Source organism: Macaca mulatta, chromosome 3 (genome assembly GCF_049350105.2).
Source record: "Macaca mulatta isolate MMU2019108-1 chromosome 3, T2T-MMU8v2.0, whole genome shotgun sequence".
In the NCBI taxonomy this organism is placed as follows: Eukaryota; Metazoa; Chordata; class Mammalia; order Primates; family Cercopithecidae; genus Macaca; species Macaca mulatta.
The window spans coordinates 123946265-123972229 of NC_133408.1; the positions used below are offsets into that span (position 1 = coordinate 123946265).

Below are 25965 nucleotides of genomic sequence, written 5' to 3' on the forward strand. Positions count from 1 at the left end.
TTTTCTTTGCAATCTATACATTTTATTCACTTAAAAAAATTATTTTTCTTTTCTTTCTTTTTTTCATGAAACACTCAGGAGAAAATCTATGCATTTTATTGCAAGCATTTATAAACATTATTCTGAGAAGTTAACCACAGGCTCACCACTGCCAGAAGGGTCCACGACACAAAAAAGGTAATGCCTCCTGGACTTTCAAAGGACAACTTCTTACTTCTCTTTCTACCATCCAGTGTAATCCAATATCCCTTAGGACTGAAGCAGAGATACACACACATAGAGGAAGAGAGAGGTTTTTTTTTTTTGTTTTTTTGTTTTGTTTTGTTTTGTTTTGTTTTGTTTTGTTTTTTGGTGAGAGGCAGGTGGGAAATTGGCATCTACTTTTATTCACTGGTTCTTTATAAAACTGATAATTGTTAAAAATTGTCAAGTGTGACCATTTCTGCCTACATATTGTAGGGTGGCAATTAAATACTAAAAAGCATTAGAAACTTATTTCAGATGTACTAATATATTGTAATGGTATCAATCTTGATGGGTAAGTTTCATTTTATTCTTTCAAAATTGTATTTTAAATTATTCCTTCATGTTACAGTTGTCAGAGTGAAAAAGGAAAAGAAAAAAACTACACTTCTTCCCATTAAGTTGAGTTTGGATGAAAAAGATGTGTCTAAGTCCTTAAGTCTGTAGTCTAGAAGTATTAATAGAGACTGGGCATGGTGGCTCATACCTGTAATTCTAGTACTTTGGGAGGCTGAGGCAGGAGGATGGCTTGAGTCCAGGAGTTTGAGACCAACCTGGGCAACACAGCAAGACTCGGTCTACACACACACACACACACACACACACACACACACACACCACACACACACACCTTACACACACTTAGCTAGGTGTAATGGTGCGTGCCTGCGGTACCAGCTACTCAGGAGGCCGAGGCTGGTGGGTCCCTTGAGTCCGGGAGATCTAGACTGCAGTGAGCTGTGCTTACGCCAATGCACTCCAGCCTAAAACACAGCGACACCATGTTTAAAAAAAAAAAAAGTATTACGAGACACAGGATTTTTCTTTCTTTGCAACTACGTCCTGTTATAAAAAGTAGTGATTCCAAAGTGAAATATTTACACGACGCATCCCATTACTTTCCCTCCCTTGGCCACCGTCCCCCGCCCCCAAAAGCAGCTTTCTCTGTAAGTTTCTCACTGGAACAGCGAGTGAGAAATGTGTTTGAAGACTAGGGAAACGAGAAAGGTATGCGGGCTCCTAGAGGGTTTCGGGTGAGTTGTTTGAAAAAGGAGGTGAAGGAATTCAAAGTTTCACGTCAGGAGCCTAAAGTAAGGCGTGTCAGGGCCGTCCCGAAGGTATCTGGGAAAATAAGTTTGTGAGGACAAAGACCAGCGCCAGGCCCAGGGCGGAGCCTCCGCGGCCCCGGCGCAGGGACTCGACCTAGGCGGAGGACGGGGCGGAGCGCGGCCGGCACTGTCGAGCCGGGAAGATGGCACCGCCCACGGAGCTGCCGGCCAGGCCCGAGCGAGGCAGCGCGCCCGGCTTCCGCGCCATGGGGCGGCTGGTGGCTGTGGGCTTGCTGGGGATCGCGCTGGCGCTCCTGGGCGAGAGGCTCCTGGCACTCAGGTAGGTGGGACTCCCGCGCGCCCCTCCTCGCCGGTCCCCAGGCTGGGGGTGGCCGCGTGGTGCGGGGAGGGCGCAGGCTGGGGGAGGGATTCCTGCGGGACCGGCCCTGCGGCCGGGGTTGGAGAATTTTTGATTGCCGTCCCTTCCCCAGCTACTTGAACCCCATCACCCCGACTCTCCTCTTCTAGTGAAAAAACTAGCAAAGTTTGGAGTGAATCGCGACACTTTCTTGAAAGTTGATAAGCCCTTGCTGCTAATAAAGTTCCCTTCTGCTTAGGCTGACAAGAGAATGCTTTACAATTACTCAAGGGCCAAACCTGAAAACAAAACGACTACTCATGCATTGAAACTTTAATTATGAAGATTTATTTCAGGTCATTGGTGCTGCTTCTCCTTGTTGCCCAAACGAGCCCCGTCTTTAATAAAGTTGTTCTCCACCCATTTCTGCATAGTTTGAGAAACACTTCAGCTGTAGATCAAAGACACTTGAAATATTCAGCTACTGTTCTTACTTTTATTTATTTACAAGGGGAGCCTGAAGCCAGAATGCCAGACAGTGCAGACACTATTCCATCTCGCATTTTAGTTTTAATGAAAAATCTCTGGTAGGTAGACATCATAGTTTATAAATTGCCAACTCAAAGTTTATTTTTTATTTGTTTTATTTTATTTTTTGTACAGATGGGGTCTTGCTATATTGCCCAGGCTGTTCCCTAACTCTTGAGCTCAAGCAATACTCTGGCCTAGGCCTCCTACAGTGCTGCGATTACAGGTGTGAGCTGTCCTGCCCTGCCTCAACCAAAATTTTATAGGCCTCATGCAAAAGAGTTCCAGAAATACTGAGCGCCTGGTATGTGTGATACTCTCTCTTAGGCTCCTGTAGTAGACTACGACCCTTATGGAGTTTAATACAGGGGAAGAGAGAAATAAAATACAGTAAATGTATAAATTAGGATGTCCTAAGGACAGGCACAAACGAACCCCATAGGCTTAAAGAGGAAAGATTACATCCCCTGAAGGTGGAGTTCCAGGAGGAAGAGACATTCGACCTGACCGTGAAGGGTGGGTGCAACACATACAGGCATGAAGGGGCCCATGCCAAATGCATAGTGCAGCAGGAGCAAAGGGACTAAGGTGGGAAGTTGGAAGACTAGCAAATGGGCCAGTTTGAAGGGAGCATAAAGTCAGGAGATGAGAATAGTAGGGTGGTGGGAAGGATAGGTTTTGAGGCCATTAAATATAAGTTGAAAAATGGGGCCCCACTTTGATAGGCCCAGTAGTCCTTCAAAAGGGAAATATTGGTGGGTTTTGCTTTTCAACAAGAACTTAATATAACTAGTTGTGTTGTATAGAGATAAACCTGGAAGGGGGGATTGGAATAGAGCAATGGTTCTCTGTAAATTAGAATCTCTTGGAGGGACGGTGTCTGGGTGGCACCACCAAAGATTCTGATTCAGCTGATCTGGATCAGAATCTACAGCCACACGTGCAATCCCAGCACTGTTAGAGGCCTAAGCTGGAGGACTGCTTGAGCCCAGGAGTTAGCGACAGGCCTGGGCAGCATAGCAAGATCCCATCTCTACAAAATAAATAAATAAATAAACAAAATTTGAGTTGGTAATTTATAAACTATGGTGTCTACCTACCAGAGATTTTTCATTATAACTAAAATGTGATATGGAATAATGTACTGTTTGGCAAGGTGTCTTCAGGGTTCACAGGTAAATAAGAAAGTACATAATGTAAGAACAGTGGCTGACAGTAGCAGTGGTATTTTGTATTTTTAAAAACACTCCTAATAGTTCTAATGAGCAGTCAAGGTTGAGAACTACTAGAATAGAGAGCGGACAGGGGGAAGCTGGTTAAGGTATTGCAGTAGGTCAGTAGACGATAACAGGGACCCAAATTCTGGAACCCCAGGGATGAGGGAGAAGTCAAAAGTACTGCCAGAGTTTGTGCCACAGCTCTACTGTCCCATGGTTGTAGTTTCATCTACTGATAAAGCAATGCAAAGAGGAAGAGTGTGGTGGCTGAGATGGCAGTGAGAGTTGAGGAAAGAATGCTCATGGGTAGGAAATGGACATGTTGACCTTAATTTTCATGTTAGGTAGTGCCCATTGTGCTCTACAGAACATTCATGAGTTGGATGACTTTGTATATGATCTGTCCTGCTCTCCGTTTGAAAGACAAGACCACCAAAATTTACAAGCTTATTATGTTGTCACTAATGTGTAAGCCACCAGTTTTTCTGCAAGTTGGAAGTTTTCTCAACAGTCACATTTTTCCCCTTCTCACTAATCTTAAGGTTTTAAAGTTATAGCTGCAAATCTAAAAAAAAAAAAAAATGAAAAAGTAAATAAAACTTATTGACAGATGCACCGGATAGTTTATTTACAGGTTTTTGTTTGGTTGGTTTTTGTTTTTCTTTGTTTTTTATTTTGAGACAAGGCCTTGCTGTGCTGCCCAAGCCAGAGTACAGTGGTACATCAAAGCTTACTACAGCCTCAAATTCCTAGGCACAAGCAGCCCTCCCTCCTTAACCTCCTGAGTAGCTGGGACTACAGATGCGTGCTACCATGCCCAGCTATTACTTTTATTTCTCGCAGAGACAGGGTCTCACTTTGTTGCCCAGGCTAATCTCAAACTCCTGGCCTCAAGTGATGCTCCTGCCTCGGCCTCCCAAAGTGATAGGATTATATGCATCAGCCACCACCCTCGGCCTACTTTACAATTTGATGCAACTTTTCTTTATGTGACTGTGATACACTTTATTGGGCAGTGACTTTATAAAGTGATAACTTTATTGGATATGTGAAGCCCCAAATGGGCTGACGTGAGAATGTTGGGTGGGTGGATTTAGCAAAGAAAAATGTAGGTTACCCAGTTAACTTTGAATTTCAGATAGATAATTTTTTTTAAAGTATAAGTATGAAATACTTACCATACTTTTAGCATAAGCGTGGAATTTGGGACATAATTATACCGAAATATCATTCATTGTTTATCTCAAATTAAAATTTAACTGGGTACCCTGTATTTTATCATATGGTAGAGTGCCTTCTGTTTACAGAATTTGGTGACCTTTAGAGTTTGTTTTAAAAAGGAGCATGTTCAGCCGGACACGGTGGCTCATGCCTGTAATCCCACACTTTGGGAGGCTGAGGCGGGCAGATCACTAGAGGTCAGGAGTTCAAAACCAGCCTCGCCAACATGGTGAAACCTGCCTCTAATAAAAATACAAAAATTAGCCAGGTGTGGTGGTGCATGCCTGTAATCCCAGCTACTTGGGAGGCTGAGTCAGGAGAATTGCTTGAACCCCAGAGGTAGAGGTTGCAGTGAGCCAAGATTGAGCCACTGCACTCCAGCCTGGACAACAGAGCAAGACTCCCTCAAAAAAAAAGAAAAAAAAAAAAAGCAAGTTCCCACTTCCTCATAAGGAAAGGCTCTTCAGAGGAAGTTGAAGAGACAGAGGCTTTATGTTTGATTTTTTGCTTTAATCTGATACCTACTGTTTGATTATTCAATATTTAGAGATGGTGCTTTGGCAATTTCTCTCCCCAGACAGACAGTTATTTCTCTCCCCAGGTTGCCCACTTCAATTTTTAGTATAAGGATGTCCTAGAGGGATAAATGTCATCAAAGCTGTCTTTCTTCTTCTAAACTGTAACTGGGATTCCACACCCTCATTTTCCACCCCTCCCTAGTTGAGCAATAAAGGAGAAAATAATAGTATACAAATATTCCCAGGCCAGTTCCTGGTGTCAAGGTACGCAGCTGTGGATGAATCATGAGGCTTGAGTGCATCAGAGACCTAAGCGTGGGCAGGAACCCCCAGAGTACCCATGTGAATGTTCTGCTTGCTGCCTGGCACCTTTTATGACAATTCCCACAAGAAGCTATGTGGTCTGTTTCTACTTCTGAAGCAGCAGTCTTTTTTTTTTTTCTTTTAAACCACCATCCTTTAAATCGTTTATTAGGTGACTCTTGTGTGCTGGTCAGTGTGTCAAAAGTGTAAACACTTCTTTATTCTTTTTTTTTTTTTTTTTTTTTTTTTTTTGAGACAGAGTCTCGCTCTGTCGCCCAGGCTGGAGTGCAGTGGCGCGATCTCGGCTCACTGCAAGCTCCGCCTCCCGGGTTCACGCCATTCTCCTGCCTCAGCCTCCCGAGTAGCTGGGACTACAGGCGCCCACAACCGCGCCCGGCTAATTTTTTGTATTTTTAGTAGAGACGGGGTTTCACCGTGGTCTCGATCTCCTGACCTTGTGATCCGCCCGCCTCGGCCTCCCAAAGTGCTGGGATTACAGGCGTGAGCCACCGCGCCCGGCTAACTTTATTCTTTTTTTAATCTATCTTTAATTTTTTTTTTTTTTTTTCTTCAAGGCAGGATCTTGCTCTCTCTCCCAGGCTGGAATGCAGCAGCACAATCATAGCTCATTGTAACCTGGAACACCTGGGCTCAAGTGATCCTCCCACCTCAGCCTCCTAAGCAGTGAGGACTATAGGCATGCACCACCACACCTGGCTATTTAAAAAAACACGGCTGGGCATGGTAGCACGGTGGCTCATTACCGTAATCCCAGCACTTTGGGAGGCTGAGGTGGGCGGATCACCTGAGGTTGGGAGTTCAAGACCAGCCTGACCAACATGGTGAAACCCCATCTCTACTAAAAATACAAAATTAGCTGGGCATGGTGGCGCATGCCTGTAATCCCAGCTACTCAGGAGGCTGAGGCGGGAAAATCGCTTGAACCCGGGAGGTGGAAGTTGCAGTGAGCCATTGCACTCCAGCCTGGCGACAGAGCGAGACTCTGTCTCAAAAAAACAAAAAATACATTTTTTTTGTAGAGACAGGGTTCTTGCTGAGTTGCCCAGGCTGATCTCAAACTTCTAGCTGCAAGTGATCCTCCCGCCTCAACTTTCCAAAGCACTGGGATTATGGGTGTGAGCTACTGAGCCCTGCCAAATTTCTTTATATTAAACCAAAATATACATTTACTGACATTTGGACAGAAAGCTCTTTTACTTTTATGCCTTCATCCAGTCTTCATAGATATCTTCCCCTCTACATTATAACTGTAAATACTGAGGTTAGAGAGGTTAAGTAGTTAGTTCAACAGAATAATATAATTATTCAATAATATAATTAATGAATGATTAGTGCTGAACCTGTCCCCTCAGCCAGGTCTCCTGATTCCAAATAAGTTGGCCCCAGCTCCCCACAGTCTTCTAGCTTCTCTGCCAGTGGAGCAAATTTTCCCTAGGTTTACAGGCCTAAGCACAAATTCCTAGTAACTTAATGCAAGTATTGCCAGAGTTCAAGGGGTGAATTCCAAAGGGTTTTTACAAGGCTATACATAAAAGATAAAGCCTTGGCTTCTATATCACTTGCACATAGGAGATAAAGCCCCAGCAGTTGTGTGTAAATTCAAAACCAGAGAAGTATGGCACAAAGAAACTCCTGATAGTAACACTGTGTTCCCACTTTGCTCAGGGGCATATTGGCACCATAGCATGGTGCACCCTTACTGCTACCTGCCGTGAGACCAGATAATAGCTAGCAGCCCCTGGTCTCATTCTCCTCTGGAAGGGTACTGCTGTTTCCTGAATGAAAGAAACTGAGATTGATTTCATGCTAATGACTGTTAGTTAAGAGTTCATGCTTTGTGAACAGGTAGCCTGAGTTCATTCATAGCTCTACTATTTACCTGAAAACTTGGACTGATTATTTCACTTTTCTGTGCCCTGGTGTTCTAATCTGTAGGATGGGGAACTACCTACTCCACAGTGAGACTATGAGAATGCTTAAAACAATGCCAGGCACACAGTCAGCTCAATAAATGTCATCTATGAAGACAATGAAATTCAAGCTAAATTCCTTAAACCTTTGTGCCATACATCCTTTTGGCAGTCTATTGAAGCCTTCATTCCTTCTCAGCATCATGTTTTTAAATGAGTAAAATAAAATATGTACAATTACAAAGGAAACCAATTATACTTAAGTACTGCTACCAAACTATTTTAAAATCTATAATATAATATGCTTTTTTAATTAAACCCTTAAATGGATCTAGAGGTAGGTAAATGTCTAACAGATATTTTGAAGTAGCTATGAATGTAAATAGCACTTTGAGCTATCTACAACTGAAATGCGATAGAAAAGTATCTGTAATTTCTATTAGTGACAGAATCACAAATACTACTAATAGTATTGTGGTTTGTTGTGTACACTCATCATCAAAGGAAATACTCAATTTGAATTAGAGGTTTAAATAAAGATGTATTTTTCCCCCATCCAAGTTCATGGATCCCTGAATTCTACTCATGGATTCCTTGGTCACTGGACTCCATAGGGGTCACTTGGGGAATGATTGTGACACCAATGAAGGAAGCCAGCAGATACTGTTTCCTGTATTTTACCTACCATAGGTTTGTGATGAAGAAATAATTAATAAATAACTGTAATGAAGAAGAAAAGAAAGAAAAACAAAAGGAACCTAAAATAGAGAAGGCAAATAGCTTTCCTTTTGAGTGTCAGTTTTAACAGACTCCCTGTGGTTGCAAAACAGTGTGTCTGAGGCTGGCTCTGGGTTAAATGGAGAGTGCGGCTATTGATTAGTGATGCCTGCCTGACAGCAGAATGGCAATAGCCATGCATCTCTGACCTAGCACAGTCATAAGCATGTTATAGACATAAAAGTGTTAGGGAATAAATAGGCTCTGGCCGAAGTAGAGTGTTCCTCCTCTCATATCATCACTTATATGTGTTTATACCATTTATGTCGTGCTTTTCTACATGAATACTTTTAGGCTTATTAATCTAATCCGAAAAGGTTTGTATAGCTTTCTCTATATTGAGAGAAATATGTGTATTTCTTAAATACACAAACTTCTTAAATCTGATGCCAGTGAGGCTTGCTTCCAGCCACAAGTAACATACATCAGATTAATGGTAGTTCATTCGAAGAGGGATTTATTTTCCTCACGTGACAAACACCTCTGTAGGTGACCCAGTATAGAGCTTGCTCGTTGAGCCAGTGATTATATCAAGGAACTGGGTTCTTCATATATTTTCATTATTTGATCTCTCCCTATTGACTTTATAGCTGTATCTTTCTCAAGGATGCAGAATGGCTACTGCAGTCTCAAGCACTACATGTGTGTTTAAATCATGAAGAAAGGAGACAGAGTGATGCCAGCTAGCTGTCTTCTCATGACTCTCCTTTGTATCCAGAACACAGTATCTTTCCCCAAAACCTGGGTCATATGATTACATCTCAATACAGGGGAGTCTGGGAAAGCAAATATTTGCTTTGCCCACCACTACAATGGAAGCAGCAAGGGAGAAAGAAAGCGGGGTGGGAATGGCGTGAATTTTGTCAGCCACTACGGTCTGCCACCCAGAAAACAGAAGTCCACTAACAAGCAGGGAACTGATTGTTCTGCCAGGGAAAACGTCTGGCAGTTTCCAACTGAAGAAATTTGGAAGTCTTAATGGTCCAGGAAGGATAGAGGCAAAACCCCCATTTTCTTTTATCGAAAAGGAAAGCCAAGAAAAAAATCAGTTAAGTGGAAGTTATGCACAACCCTCACGTAACTCTTCCATGTTAATAGCAGGTAGGCTGCATATCAAAACATGATATTGTACAAGAAAACTAGTTGAAAAAGATTGCCCTATTTAGCATCAATTATTTATGCAAACCTAAATTGACTCTGAAACCGGAAGCTCATATTAAACTTTCCAATCACATCGGAATGTGTTACTTTGAACAGATTGTATTTAATCCAAAGAGATTATCTTTGAAAAAGGTAGATGGTAAACATCGTTATTCCTATTTTTGTATAGTCAAATAGGCATAGTAGTAAGTTGTGTAAAATTGACATCCAAACCAATGCTTGATACTAAAACTTAGTGTACAAACAGCAGTTATAACCTATTGCTTTGTAGCTGCATCTGTTTCTGGAGTCATATAACATTAGTAGAATCTTGGAGGTGTTTTAGACTCATGCTTATTTTATCCATAAAGAAGACTGACACCTATAGAGATTAACTGACCTGCCAAGGGTCATGGCAATTTCACTGCTAAGACAAGAACACAGATCCTTTTACTTCTTTCTGAGAAAAGTACAGAGTAGTTTAAAGCAAAAACTCCCCTGCTTCCAGCACTTCTGGCTAAGTTGAGCCTTGGGAAAATTGTTTTGTCTGATTCAGTTTTTTCATCTTTAAAACTGGAATAATGCTACCTAATTTATAGGGTTGTTTGAAGAATTAAATGAATTTATAGGGTTGTTTGAAGAATTAAATGAATGCATGGAGGTAAATCACTTAGAACAGCGGTAAATTATACGTGTTTTGTTATTTATTTCCTTTGACTACCCATGATTATCACGAGTGTCATCGTCATCATCACAATTAAGATTACTACCACATTAGGCTACATAAACTTTTTTTTTTCTCTCTCTTTGTTTTATAATTTCGATTTTTTTTTTTTTAGATTCAAGGGGTACATGTGCAGGTTTTACATGGGTATATTGTGTGATGCTGAGGTTTGGGGAACATGATGCCATCACCCAGGTAGTGAGCATAGTACCCTATAGTTTTTCAGCCCTTGTCCACTCCCCTCCCTTCCTCTTCTAGTAGTCCCCAGTGTCTACCATCATCATCTTTATGTCCATGTGCACCATTGTTTAGCTCCCAGTTAAAGTAAGAACATGTAGTATTTGGTTTTCTAGTTTATTTTTCCTCTCTTGAATCACTTCTGTGACACGTAGGAGTGAGATTTATTGTATTTTTTAATGCTTTATTTAAAAATTTGTATTATTTAATACATTTAATGCATCATATTTTTATTATATTTAAATATTGATTTATTTATACTTTTTGCCTTATTGCTATATTGTTTCGAAAGATTTAATATTATTTAAGTTACATGATTTCAAATACATACTGATTAACATTTTAATTAGAAACTTTGTGTATGATATGAATTGCCAAAATGTGTAGTCGGTACAAACTATGAGTAGTTCTGGGTTATTTAGAAGAAACCGGTAGCCTGCGCCATACTCTAGAAGCCTTCCCCAGTGTCTAGACCTCAGAAACTGTCAGGGATATGCACAGGAGAAGAACACACGGCAAATAGCTATTTTGTCTCTTAAATGTATGGTATGTGGGAACCACTGAAAAATGTGAAGTTTCTCTAAGGTGCTATTTTTATTATTTATGGCTCTAGAGAACAGAGAAGGTGAAAAAATGTGAGAGGAGAAGGGAAAGCCAATAGTATGTGGCGTTCAAAACCAAAGATCCCACAGGTGTTGCCCCAAACTGCTTCCCGGCCCTTTAGAGTGGAGAGGGAGGGGGAAGATACCCTATTAGAGTTCAACATTCTCTTATTATTTCCTCCTTTTACTTTTCTGGATATACAACACTTGTGCTAAAGTAGTTACAAAACTAGTTGGTGTTCTCCATCCTTCCTACTCCAGTAAATGCTGTCATGGATGGGTACACTAAAATCTCAGAATTCACTGCTATATCACTCATCCACGTAACCAAAAACCCCTTGTACCCCCAAAAGCTATTGAAATAAGATAAACAAATTCTTATTTAAAAAAATACTGTGATAGGGATGCTACCTTCTCTTTTTTGTTAGTTAACTATTTGTGGGATGTCTTTGGTGTGTCAGGCTCTGAGCAATGCCATTTTCTCTTGGCTTCTTTGCAGTCTCTGTGTGAGGCTTGGAGTCATTTTTCATTGTTTGACTCTTCAGAAGGAAGACAGGGCTTCTGGTTCTACATCTGGAACTCTTTTCCCACAACACCAACACTGTGAGAAATGTGAGCTGGTGCTGTGTTTACATTTGGATAGGAACTTGCATTATAAGGTTTATTGGTTGAGTTATTGGCTTTAAAATTAAAAAAAAAAACCCGTATCAGTATATAGAACTTTGCAATAGGCCTTTTTGTTTTAACTTCATTTCTGGTGCAGTTTTATGTTCCTACCCTTGTTTTTCTATTTTCTCTTTCATCTGCTTTAGACTTAAAACGCTGTGTTTTATGTATTGCTGCAAGCCTCTTTAAACTCTTTCTAAAACAAAGCAGGGAATACATAAACAAATATATATATATTTTTTGTAACAGAAATCGACTTAAAGCCTCGAGAGAAGTAGAATCTGTAGACCTTCCAAACTGCCACCTGATTAAAGGAATTGGTATGTATGTGAAAATGCTTGTTGGGAACATTGCATTTTTTGGCCATTAACATTAAAACACTCATTAATGGTATTTTAGCATGAAATTACTGTTTTCCAGTGGATAAATCACATTGGATCAACAAAAACCTCTTTGGTCAACCTCTTGATCTCATGCACCCTCTATTCTTCTTTTCTACCGTCACTGTAAATTATTCTTTTTTTGTGTGTAATTCTATGTTTAGCATTTGATTTCTTGCTTGTTTTGTGACTTCTCTGAACTATTTTTGTCAAGTCTGTATTGTTTGTCAGGTATGGCCGCTGCAGTCTGTGTTCTGTGAGCCTCGTGATCAGCTAGTGAAGGAAGCTTTATGTAGGCAGTGACAGCATTTACTCTGCTCACTACTCTGTAACTAGGATCTTATCTTATGGCTAACATGTAACTGACCAATATGGTTTGGTTGTGTCGCCACCCAAATCTCATCTTGAACTGCAGTTCCCATAATCCCCATGTGTCGTGGGAGGGACCCAGTGGAGAGGTCATTGAATCACGAGGTGGTTACCCTGTGCTGCTGTTCTCATGGTAGTGAGTGAGTTATCATGAGATCTGATGGGTTTGTTTGTTTGTTTATTTATTTATTTATTTATTTATTTATTTTTTGAGACGGAGTCTCACTCTGTCGCCCAGGCTGGAATGCAGTGGCGCGATCTCAGCTCACTGCAAGCTCGGCCTCCTGGGTTTACGCCATTCTCCTGCCTCAGCCTCCCGAGTAGCTGGGACTACAGGCGCCCGCCACCTCGCCTGGCTAGTTTTTTGTATTTTTTAGTAGAGACGGGGTTTCACCGTGTTAGCCAGGATGGTCTGGATCTTCTGACCTCGTGATCCACCCGTCTCGGCCTCTCAAAGTGCTGGGATTACAGGCTTGAGCTACCGCGCCCTGCGAGATCGGATGGTTTTATAAGCGGCTTTTCCCTCCTTTTGCTCGGCACTTCTCCTTGCTGCTGCCATATGAAGAAGGGTGTGTTTTCTTCACCTTCCACCAGGATTGTAAGTTTCCTGAGGCCTCCCCAGCCACACAGAACTGTGAGTCAATTAAACCTGTTTCCTTTGTAAATTACCCAGTCTCAGGTATGTCTTTATTAGCAGCGTGAGAACGGACTAATGTACCGGCACGTCACAATATGTATTATAAAAACTTCTGTTTATTTTATCTTCTAAGCTGTCACTGCAGAGGACGAGAGTCTCCCTCTTCCCTTGACTTTATGTAGGATGTATTGTGGAGCCTGAGTCCTTGAGGAGGGGCTCCTAAGAGCAAGCCCTAGTTTTGCTATAGATAAGGAGGGATCTGTCCAGATTCTTCTCCAGCACTGAGGGTCTCTCTGGCGTGTTTGCAGTTTTTCTCCAAGGTAGAGTCCGTGTCTTGCTGTCTTTTACCCTTTGTCATCTACTAAGTACATGTCCCTAGTACATAATAGACTCATAGTAACTGTTGTTAAATTATCAATGAACAGTAAATATTGGCTTTCCTTTTTTTAAAATTTTCTTTTTTTTTGATAGGTGGCCTCACTCTGTCACCTAGGCCGGAATGCAGTAGTGCAATGTTGGCTCACTGCAGCCCTCACCTCCTGGGCTCAAGCAATCCTCCCGCCTCATCCTCCTGGGTAGCTGAGACTACAGGCACATGCCACCACTCATGGCTAGTTTTTTATTTTTGTAGAGACAGAGTCTTGCTATGTTGTCCAGGCTGGTCTTGAACTCCTGGCCTCAAGCAATCCTCCCAACTTGGTCTCCCAAAGTGCTGGGATTACAAGCATGAGGCACTGAGCCCAGCCAATATTGGCTTTCCTTAGATATGGTTCATGGTATGATTAGAAACAAAAAGAATTAGAAGTCAAAATATCTAGTTTCTAGTTCTATTCTGCCACAGTGTGACCTTAGGCAAAATTGGCTTTTGTATTTGTTACCTATAATGATGAGTTTGTGATTAGACTGAAGGTTTTAGACTTTAAAAAGCCTGGAACCATTTATTTATAATCTTACTCTGAGAGCCACAGTGTGGAAACAACTAGACTGTCATTGGGTCCCTTCTAGTCGTTTATAACAACATCCGTCTCTAGAGGTAGGAGAGACAATTTAATATTTTGTTTTATTCTTTAGAAATTAAAACTCAGGTTACATGGCAATGTTCTCCTCTTGGAATAGGTAACATTGTTAAACAAGTTTTGAGTGTCCTTCCATCTTTTTCTGTCTTTTTATGAATACTCCTTTACATAATTTTTAAAAATATAAATGGGGTCAAATTATGTATAATATTTCAAAACTAGCTTTTTATCTTTCCTGATAGTTTCAGTCCATATGCAAACAAATATATTGACTTTTTTTCACAAACAGAATTTTAGTGTAAATATTTCACAACCTGCTTCATTCCTAAAACAGTGTGAGCAGCTTTCCACATCAGCATATATAGTTACTTTGTTCTTTTTAATATTTTCACATTCCATCATTTATTTAACCAGTCCCTTTTTAATGTACATTTGGGTTGTTAAAGTTTTTTGCAACTATGAACAGATCAGTGAACATCATTGCTATTGCATTTGTTTATCTGTAGAGTACATCCTTAACAATGGGATTGTTGTTCCCTTAGGATATGTGTTTAAACTTTTGACAGTCATTGCTAAATTGCTCTCAAGTTGGCAACAGTAATAAACTCGGTACCTCATAGTTGTAACCACATTCACTACAGACGGGGTTCTCAGCACTCTTTTAGTAAAAATAAACCATCACTTGACAGTGCAGCCTTCAGAGTTTCTCTACAAATCCCTTGCTTGCCTCCCTTGTTTTCTTCTTTTAAATCAGCTTCCTCAGGTTGCTCTGCCTCTCATTCCTTAGGCATCTGTTTCCTATGTGTTCTTTCTCCTTTTTTTCATTGATACTTTTGTGTTTCCCCGGTTCCACCTCCCATCCCCTAGACTGGCTGGCTGTCCTGGAATTTCCCTTCTTTCTTTCAATTGCCCAAACACTTAGTGGGAGGAGGCAAACTCATAACAGATAGCAGATTGACAACATCTGTGGTGGATCCTGCAGACAGTTCAAGAGTCCCAAGTAACTTAGCAGCTTCATCTTGCCTTCCAGCTGCAATCAGGAGGAGACCTCTCAGAACTGGTCACTCAGCAAAAGCCAGATGGCATTAGTAAAAGATGTTGGGCAAGGGTGGGAGGTTGGGCCAGTGATCTCTTAGGTTACTTTTGCTGCTGAGTTAATAATTGTCACATTATTAAACAGCCCTTGGCCCTGGGAAGCCCACCTTCTGTGAATACAAGTCTCAGAGTAGACAATAGGGCACAACCAGCCATGTTACATGACAGACTGCCAAGTGCATTCTTCTTACAACTCACTGGGATGGAGCACTCCTCAGAGAAAAACAAGCCCAGCAACATTTGTATTCTGAACAGGCATCTGTCTATGTTTGTGACCTTTATGTTGTGATGTGTGTGAGCTGCTGTCTGGAATTGGAAAGAATGAGGAAATATGTCACCTATGGCCCCTCTTGTGAAGTGTTAAATGCCTCTGAGGCACTTCAGAAGGCAACAGAGCGGAGAGGATGAGTGATTAGAAGCACATTTGGGATACATTTTTAGATCTAATTAGAATTGTGCCTTTTTTTTTTTTTTTTTTTTTTTGCTTTTTTGCTTTTGCCCTGTGGTTAGCACACACCATATGAACATTTGTCAAACGCTATGTTAGTGATGCATAATGGTTAATAATAACTTGTGGTTATATATCTTTAACAACAGTTACTTATTCACAAGTCTTTGACAGTAAGGAATAACAATGTGCTGGACACACGTTTCTATACAGGCAAAAGCAACTTTTTATGATAGAGAAGGGCTGTTTCTTATTTTCTGTTTTGAAAACAGTAGTAGCTATGCACTTGAGGCCAACTCATCCCTCTAAGAGGAGAACCCACCTTCCCCCTTGCCCTTGATTCCCGTCAACACACACATACGTATGCACACACTACAGTGCTTCAGTCACCATCACTGGAAGTGAACTATGTGCAGCTTTTGGGTGCTTTATATATATCGTATCATATTGTGTCTGTTTTAATAAATCATAGTTATTGACTACATATCATACAGGATGTGTGCCTTCTGTGGGGCAGAAAGTAAGTTCACTATTTAGTCCTTTTTAAAAATTCCTTCCCAGTGTATCTTACAGACAGAAACTAAGCTTTTATACACCCAAGATCTGCCAGATTAACACCTGCATATTAAAAATTAAAATGTCAAGAGCTAGTTTATTTGAGGCTTAAAAGTTTAAAAATCTTATTTTCTAAATGTCTGGCCTTCAAAATTTGAATGGACTGTCTTTCTCAAGATAACTAACAATTTTATGCACTTGGCAATCAAGACCTTTACAATAACTGCTGCTTGGGAGATTGGGGGGGAAAAAGCATTAAAGTCTGTAACCCTTATAATCAAGTACTTTACAGTCTACTGATGGGAGAAAAGGAAAACAAAGCAAAACAAAACAAAAAACCACTGTGAGATATAGATACGTCTTTTCTTTTTCTAACAGATAAGGACCTGAGGCTCAAGGAGGTTAAGCAACTTTTGCAAATTCACTTTCCAATATAGTGTCTTTTCCCAGGGTGGTTAATATATATACTTGATGAGTGAACCAGAAAAGTAGAAAATAATACATTACATTACATATAGGATACTCTATTGGGTATAGTAAAGGATGAGTTGCTGTTACAAAATTATAGTGGCTTAGAAAATAGATAAGTTTATTTTTATTTTTCTCCCGTCAGTCTTAAGGTAAGCGAATGGCCTAGGGTAGTTGGGTGACTGTGTTCCATGTGGTCATTCAGGGGCAAATGCTGATGAAGCAACACTGCTATCTTCGTCTAAGACTAGAACTCTGCTTGTTGCCATTTCCCAGCAGGAAGGGGTAGAAATAAAATTTATATAGATTTTTTTTCTACCCAGTAGTTGCATATATATTGTATTCTCACATCCTATTGACCAAAACTTAGACATATGGCCACATCTGTCAGCCAGAAAGGGTGGGATATGTTATCTATAGCTATGTTGCTACGTGCCTATTGCTAAAAAGGCTAAAAAGGAAGAAGGGGAACATGGATGCTGGTGAACACTTGGCCACCTCTGACACAGATAATTGCTAAAGTAATAAGATACTGAAACTAAATGTGATAAGCTAGGAGACTTTCTAAAGAAAGGGTTTGGCGTGCTGCGCTGTGCCATTCGTGGGTTTTTGCTCATGCTGTTCCTTGTGCCTGGAATTTCTCCCCCTAATTCCCCTAAGCAGTGGATGCAGTGGATGCCCTTCCCTCATCCCCCCAGCTTCCCTGAGTGTTGGCTACCAAAAGCTCTCAGTGCACCCAGGGAGCTAAGTCCCCTGCCCACAGGCAATAACGGACTGACATGGTGTAGATTAAAAGAAATAAGAGACACATTCATCAATTGAAATGTGTGGGACCTTACCTGGACTCTGAATTAAACAAACTGTAAATTTTTTAAAGCTACACCTTTTAAAAGTGATTGGCTATTTGAACACTAACTAGATTTCTGATGATATTGAGGAATTATTGTGAATTTTTAGGTGTAATAATGATATTGTGGTTTGTATAAATATAGTTAGGGATAATGCAATGCCTGGGATTTGCTTTAAAATAACACAGGATGAGGATAAGTGGTAAGACTGCAAGGGAAACAAGACTGGCCAAGAGCTAATAACTGTTGAAGGTGGGTACTGGGTATATAAGAGTTCACCACACCATTCTCTCTATTTGTGTCTATTTCCCATAATAAAAAGTTTAAAGAGAGAGAACCAATGAAGGGGAGGGAGAGAGTCAAGCACACAATAAGAGTGACAAACAGTGCCAAATCAGTCCACATTAAGTTTTTACATATTTACATAAATATCAACTGGAATGCAATGTTGAAATTAATGTATATCACTAGAATAAAAAAGTAAAGATTTATTAAGTGTGTTTTGAAATAAAATAAGTTGAAATACGAAAAAGAAAGAAAAGGTTTTGAAAGAGGTTTTAAAGAAAAGTGCAGGATATTCATTGGTACAGATGTTGGTGAGAGGCATGGAAGCAAAACTTTAGGGGAAAAAGACAACATATGGAATTGACACAATTGAATTTACGAGGAAGTGGCTTTACAGAGGAATCAGGGGATGTTTCTGACAGAGGAAATTCAGTAAATTCTAGCTTGAATATTTTGTTTGCTTTTAAGTCAGACCAAAGGCTTTGAGTTCCAGCTTCCCAGTTTGTGACCTTGAGCAATTGCTTAACTTTTCCAAAGCCTCCATAGTCTTACTCTAAAACAAAAGATAATCATACTGGCTCTTAGTATTATGAAATCATATGAGATATTGTATGCAGGGTATTTACATGGAGCCTGGTACTTGGTGTACCTAAGTATGATAGTTATTATCATTAAATTAGAGGAGCAAAAATTTCTCTAGCATTGACTGCTCTTGACGTAATCACAAAAAATTGGGGATATGCAGTGATAAAATGTTCCTGCAGTAGTGGCTATAGAAATGATGACAGGGGAGCAGATCTGGAAAATATTCCAAAGCAGGCTACAGATGGAGACATTTTTTTCCATTGGAATTAGACAATGGAGTTAAACAGAAGTTACAATATGGTTGAAGTAAATGTATTTCTTTTAAAAAAAGATTTCTCTTTCCTTAATTATTAAAAAAATATAAAATTTTGTAGAAAACTTTAAACAAAGGATAAAGAAAAATAAAAATAATTCATAATCCTATCACCCAAAGAAGCATAGTCATTTTTTTCTATATATCCTTTCTTTTTCCATGTGTGTAAGCATTGTATACATGGAAATTAAATTTTTAAAAATAATTTTCAGGAAAAACAAATTTTAATTAATTGAGCTTCTACTAAATAGGACTGAAAAGCAAAACCTGGACTAGAATTCTCTGTGTGTGTGCGTGTGCGTGTGCATGTGTGTGTGTGTGTACATGCGTATGTGCTGTGTATACATGTGTATGTAGTGTAGTGTTCCCCTGATTCTTATTATCGGTGGACAACCACTGTGGAACTGGAGTCTAGTCGTTCTGAACCTTTTTAGGGGAATCACAGTCTCTTTTTTGAATCTGATGAAAATCAGGAACCCTTTTAACAGAAACATTCTCGTGTGTGCATACATGAGACATTTTGCGTTGCATAGAATTTCAGAGGGTTCACAGATGCTTTGAAGCCCAAAAGGGATCCACAGACCCCAGATTGAGAACCCCTCCACTATGCCATGCTTAAGCTTATTTCTATGTATCTTCTTTGTGAGGAGCAGGCAGATGGGTCATCTTTACAATGTGAAGTTCTTGGCATTTTTATTTTGTTTTGCTTTTCTGCACTACGATGGAGCAAGCAACACTGGAGGCAACTGGCTAAATGCAAACTCATGAAGCAAGACCAAAATGGCTGGATAGATAGATGCTGTTTGGTTTTGACAACCTAGAAATAATCTTGAAGAAATCCTATGGAGAAGTCTGAAAGAGGAAGATTGGATTTTGTAGACTCAAAGAGTGTGTCATGGTTTGGCTTAATCTAGGCCATTTTTATTCTTCTTTTCTTGTGTTTGGGTCTGTTATCTGTCTGTAGAATTTATACAGTGAGACTGCTGGGAAAGTCTTACGTCTAATTATTTGCTGTGCTGTGTGGAGTGTACTGCAGACAATCAATAAACAATCAATAGTAATTGTAGCCTGCCTCAGAGACAGTAGTGAGAAGCTTCAACTGGCTTAGGTGCATGGTATTTTTCATTAATTTTCTTCTGCTAGTTTTTTCTGTAAAGCCTAAATTTAAAGATTAAATAGAAAAGCTTTCTTTGCTTATGAGAACAAGTAGGCACTGTTTTTAAAAGAAGGAATATATAATCCCAGGTGTTTTACCTCTGTTAATGAGAAAGATGTCTGTTTGCTTCAGATTGAATGAGCAAAGAAGAGGACAAGGATATTTGCATGGTTAAATGCCTATGAGCCCTTCCTTCAGAAAGTAATATTCCCCTGATGTCAATTACTTTTATACGGACATCTGGATGTTTATCATAAGAGTGTACAGATGTCAACTTTTTCTGTATTATAGCTGGAAATGTGGTGATAACTTGACTTTGATTTGAGTAAACATAAAATATCTAACATTTAAAGTCAGAAGTTCACTTCAGGAAGGGGTTTAAACTGACATTTATTAAAAAGAATGGTTCCTTGGAAAAAACATCAGAACCATCCCTAAAGATACAGTCACTCTGATAAAGTAAACAAAGTCCCAGTTGTGCTCTATGTAACAAATAACAGAACTTGAACATGACATTTATCTGTTCCTTAAACCTACAGAAGCTGGCTCTGAAGATATTGACATACTTCCCAGTGGTCTGGCTTTCTTTAGTGCGGTGAGTGTCTTCTTCCTTCCCCAAATTCAGCAGAGGAGATACAAGGGGATTTGATGAGGGCTGCAGAACAGTAACTTGCTTTTAAAATTCATTTTCCAAGATGCATTCTGAAGAAAAGAGAGGTCAAACAGGATCTTGGAAAACTTCCTCCAGCTTTTCTAAATGTAGAGATGAAGACTCTTTGCCCACTGAGATAGTGTTCTTTATTTCCCCACTGCATTGCACTAAAATATTCCAACGCAATCTGTGTTTTGTTTTCTTTTTCCTTTTTTAAATTTTTTTATTTTTTGAGACAGAGTCTTGTTCTGGTTGCCCAGGCTGGAGTGCAGTGGCACGATCTCGGCTCAATGCAACCTCTGCCTCCCGGGTTCAAGCAGTTCTTTTGCCTCAGCCTCCCGAGTAGCTGGGATTACAGGCACCTGCCACCATGCCCGGCTAATTTTTGTATTTTTAGTAGAGGTAGGGTTTCGCCATGTTGGCCAGGCTGGTCTCCAACACCTGACCTCAGGTGATCCACCCTCCTCAGCCTCCCAAAGTGCTGGCATTACAGGAGTGAGCCACCATGCCCAGCGCAATCTGTGTTTTAAATGTGCGTTATTAAAAGGGATATTTGAGGTCTTACTGTGGATACTCAATACTAACATTATACTATTTTAAATACAGCATCTACTCATCTTTCTATTACATATTCAACTTGAAGCAAATATTCTTGCCATTATTATTTATTTTCAAATATTATACCAACCTTGCCCTTTTGCTTTCTTTCTTTTTTTCCCCTGAACAGTCAATCATAAGTGGAAAGTCACTAAGTTTATTTACACCCTTCACTTTGCCTTGATTCTTGTAAGCTGAAAAACAATATCCTTTCTGGGTATACAATAGAAAGACTTTAAAAACAATTGGCTTGTGAATATTGCTGTGAATATTGTTGAAACTAGCTTGTAACAATATCCATTCTAATTGGGAATCCAGATAGGGGGACAGATGAGGAGGTTCTGACCACCTACCTCCCTGGCTTGGGCAGACATAGGAGTTCTTGGCATCTTCACAGGTCCAGTTTTTCTGGAGGAAGAAGTAACCAACTCTGAAGCCTGACTGTAATTATTCTACTTCCTCTCAACATCCATTATTTTCAGGCTCTGAGACTCAAGAGGGATGTGAAAAACTGGGAGATACTTAGAAGGGAGTCACCACACTAATAAAATAGTTGTTAGACTTATGAGAAAGGTGAGAGAACTCAGCTTGGAGTAGAATGAGAATTAGAACACTCTTCAGGTTCCTGATGGTTTTTATATGAAAGACTGTGAGCAGCTGGTTATTACCACTGAGGGAATAAAGAAGTACTGTGGGCTTTAGCAGAAACACCAATATATATATTTAATTTTTAAAATAAGATTTTAAAAGGAAGATTTCATTTAATTGCCCACACAGAATGAATAAAGTGATATTTATAGTAGGACTCTGGGTCTGTTTAGGAGCACATGCTTGCACATGTGTATATAGGCTTAGGAAAAAACACTGGGACCACTGGTCCCAAATATTCATAAGTAAAGATGCAAAAATTCTGAATAAAATAGAAGGCAGTTGCACTGATTTTTTAATTTGTTAGTTTATTTGTGTTTTTTGTTGTTGTTTTGCAAGGATGTGTTCTTGGAGAGTTTTATAATCTAGAATTCACCTATTTCAAGATTTCTCTCTGGCCCCCTTAGTAATAAATCTGAAGTAGGAGGGATGAGGTCTCCAAGCACATAAATCTACAGCCATTTTAGCTTGGGGGAGTATTATAGTTACAAAGATCTTATAGCCACTTCAATAGAATTTTTCTGCTTTTTTTCTGTTATCCTCCTTTGGTTATTTCACTTTTTTTAAAATTTAGAAACATTCCCAGGTTGCTGCTGTTTTTCATTTACTTGGCATTGTCTCTAAATAAAACCCAGAGTGTACTCTCTTCTAAGTGAAGAGGTCCTACATTGTGGAGGTTGTTCATTCTTCTTCCCAGCATTTTAGCTCGTCTAACCCAACGTATTTTACAGTTATGGGTTGTGGGTCACCTCAAACTAATGTCATACTTCATGAAGAATTGGATGACATAGAATAAAATATAAAAAATGTAAACAATATGAGTGTACTTAACACCACTGAACTGTATGTACACTTAAAAATGGTGAAAGTGATGAATGTTACATGTATTTTATCACAATTAAAAATAAATTTTTAAAAAGAGAAAAAATACTTAAATAATAAGGAGTGCTAACATAACCATGACTAGTTATCACCATCTGATAGTGCTTCCTTTGCATGGAAATCATGCTCTTGTTTTGGGGACATTCATAAAGAATAGAGATTATTAAGAACTGAAGTGGCACTGCCATGTAACAATAGCATAATTCCAGTTTGTTCTACTTACCAGGCCTGCCCTCCATGAAAGTATACAATTGTAGATAATCTTTTTTAATTGGAGAGATTTCCTCTTATGTCCAATTTTATACAGAAAGTGAGACTTTTTTATTGTGTCCCTAATTATGTGTAAATATGACTGCATTGTATTAGTAAACTGAATAAGGTAGTGCATTCACATAAAATTTAACATCACCAAGAAGGCTTTACCTTAAGAATGTAATGATGAATCACCATTTTAGATAGACTGATAGGTAATTTATTAACTGATTTAAAAGAGAAAAGACCTAGATCATCGTAGTGAGTACCAAAAAAGCATTTAATAAAATTCAATACTCATTCCTAAAGTTCCAAGCAAACTAGAAAGAGAAGGAAAATTCCCACAAAACTACAGCAAACATCATTCTTGATGGTGAAGCATTAGCTGCATTTGCATTAATGTTCAGGACAGGAAGAAAATACCCAACAATACCATAACCATCAGTAATCTACTAGAGTTCTTAGTAATTCAGTAAAACGAGAAAAAGAATGTGGGATAGAAAAGAAAAAAGACAAAACTGTCATTAGAGACAGTAGGGACTGGCTCAGTTGCCCAGGCTGGTGTGCAGCAGTGCAATCATAGCTCACTGCAGCCTGAACTCCTAAAATCCTGTGCTCGAGAAGTCCTTCTACCTCAGCCTCCTGAGTAGCTGGGATTACAAGTGCTCACCCCAACACTTAGCTAATTTTTTTTTTTTTTTTGTAGAGACAGGGTCTTGCTATGTTGCCCAGGCTGGTCTCTAACTCCTGGCCTCAAGCAGTCCTCCCATGTCAGCCTCCCAAAGTGCTGGGATTATAGGCATGAGCCACCATGCCTGACCTAAAGCTGTAGTAATTTAAAAAGTGTTATATTGGCACAGGAATAGACATGAGACATTAAAAGAAGAAAACAGAGAGTCCCTAAACAGACCAATGTGTAAATGTCAGAGATCCAGCACACGATAAAGGTGACATTTTGAATGAGTGGGAGAAGGATGGGCTATATGCCAGGCACTGTTCCAGGCACTGGGATCTAGCAGTGAACAAACTTTCCACAGTCAGTGTGTAGATACCACTTTTCTCCACCCTCAGCTCTCCCTGGAATCACCTAGTCCACCAACCTTCTGATTACCCTATGAAGAGAATAAATCCCTGATTTTCTGTATCAACTAAACAAAATCAGTTATTTTCAGGCTTTCAGTGTTCCACCTCCCTGTTATTATTTTTTCTATTATCTTTTCTCTGTTTTTTGAGTTTTTGTGGCTTTATGCCACTACTTTAACCACAATCTCTATTTATCCTTCATGTACAGTTCCCATGTTAGTCCATAAAATTACTTAAGCTTTTGTATTTAACATTTTTCACTGTTTTGGAAAGGGTCTAAAATTCCCAGGACTCCACAGCTTTGCACCAGATAAGCCTGGAGGAATACTAATGATGGATCTAAAAGAAGAAAAACCGAGGGCACGGGAATTAAGAATCAGCCGTGGGTTTGATTTGGCCTCATTCAATCCACATGGCATCAGCACTTTCATAGACAACGGTAAGAGCCAATGAGCTACCAATGTTCAGTAATGTGTGATAGTTCACAAATGACTGTGAAAATAGATTCGAATCATATTTATAGGAAGAGAAGAACAATTAACTCATGAATGATTTCTGTATTCTTCATTGCAAAGAAGTTGTTCATTTGCCTCTTCAGCTGGCAGTAAGTTATGCTACATTTTGAAATTTCTAACAGGTAACATCTGAAAGAATGTTTATATGTCATAATCTTTTCATATATCTATGATCATTGCATTTAAAAAAGAACTGTATTTTTGAATTAAACTAGAAACAGATTATGCATGAATTTTGTATATGGAGTAGGAAACACTTTCTTAAAGGTCAGGGAACCAATGATCAGAAATAACACCAGACAGACAGCAATAGGAAAGACAGAGAATGATCTGTTAGGTCGTCCAACAGCTTATACATTCAACCTTTCCTTGCCTGTGGTATTTAAATGTCAGTGTCTGCCCAGAGGTCCCGTGGTTATGTCTTGTAAATTAACTCTGTTCTTTCAATTCTTTAGATGACACAGTTTATCTCTTTGTTGTAAACCACCCAGAATTCAAGAATACAGTGGAAATTTTTAAATTTGAAGAAGCAGAAAATTCTCTGTTGCATCTGAAAACAGTCAAACATGAGCTTCTTCCAAGGTATTTTCTCATTTTGTTCCTTCTCTAATTTATCCCCAGCATTTTCAAACAATCCCCATGGTGGGTTGTCCTGCCATCTTTTATAAGTGCCAGTGTATATATTAGCTAATATGTAAGAGCTAAAGAGCTTATATTTCTTTCTTTATATATGTGTGTGTATATAGTTTCCTTATAAACCAGGGCGAGTCTGGCATATGAAAGTTGATGTCACTCATTATATTGTTCACTGTTCTATGCTGACTCCTTTGAGAAAGGATGAAGTGCCTGACTACAGGGTGATACTCTTCAGGCCCCTCTTGAGGGTAGAAGGCAAACCCTAACATTTTTTCCTGCTGTCACCCTCCATCTTAGATGACTTATCACGCAGATGAGTGTCTTGCCAAGGAAGAGTGGCCTCTTTTTTATTGGGTTTGTATGCTTTGCATGGGACTTTATACCAATTGCTTTCATAGGGTTAGCGGTGGTTGCATGTTAGTAATCCCACAGAATTAGGGCCACTCAAGTTGAGAGTGGGTCATTACACTTCAAGAACATAAAGCTGGTTGAAAATGTGGCTAAAAGAGAATCATGTGTACCCCTACTCCCGGTTCAGTGTATATTAGCCTACGGCTTCTTTTACTTTAAACTCGATGAATATTTTAAATTTCTAATGAAATTAAAAATTTCTAATTTCTAATGAAATTAAAAATATTGCCTATCTAGGGCCTATCTATGCCTATCTAGGGCATAAGCATGTAACTTCCAATCATTCCTTCCAAAAATGCACTTGATAAAAAAAAATAGGAGCATACATACCATCCAAGCATTATGGTGCTCTTTTAGAAAAAGGAGACCTACCTTCCCCATAGCTCTGTATTTTTCATTTAGCAAAGAATAAAGCAGCTCTTTCAGAAATTTTTGCATAGAGTAATTGGAATTTAAATTTAATAAAACCCTCACCTAACTGGTCTTAAAAATGAAATTGTTTTTAGCATATAAATCTCTCACCTGAAGCATTGTACTATGGCAATTTCATCATCCATCTCTCTGCAGGTGTTTATTGAGTGCCTATTCATTCTCGGCATGTCAGCTTTGTGAGGCAGGTA

General features: G+C 39.5%; 1 protein-coding gene across 1 annotated transcript in view; it reads left to right on the forward strand.

Moving 5' to 3' along the window:
* Positions 1–1469: 1469 nt before the first annotated feature.
* PON2 (paraoxonase 2) overlaps positions 1470–25965 on the forward strand; it is a 29931-nt gene continuing 5435 nt past the window's right edge. The window contains exons 1-5 of the mRNA XM_001095459.5: positions 1470–1632; positions 11764–11834; positions 20209–20264; positions 24057–24222; positions 24754–24880. Coding sequence (XP_001095459.1) covers positions 1496–1632; positions 11764–11834; positions 20209–20264; positions 24057–24222; positions 24754–24880 — 557 coding nt within the window. The 5' untranslated portion in view covers positions 1470–1495. The remainder of the gene's footprint in view (positions 1633–11763; positions 11835–20208; positions 20265–24056; positions 24223–24753; positions 24881–25965) is intronic.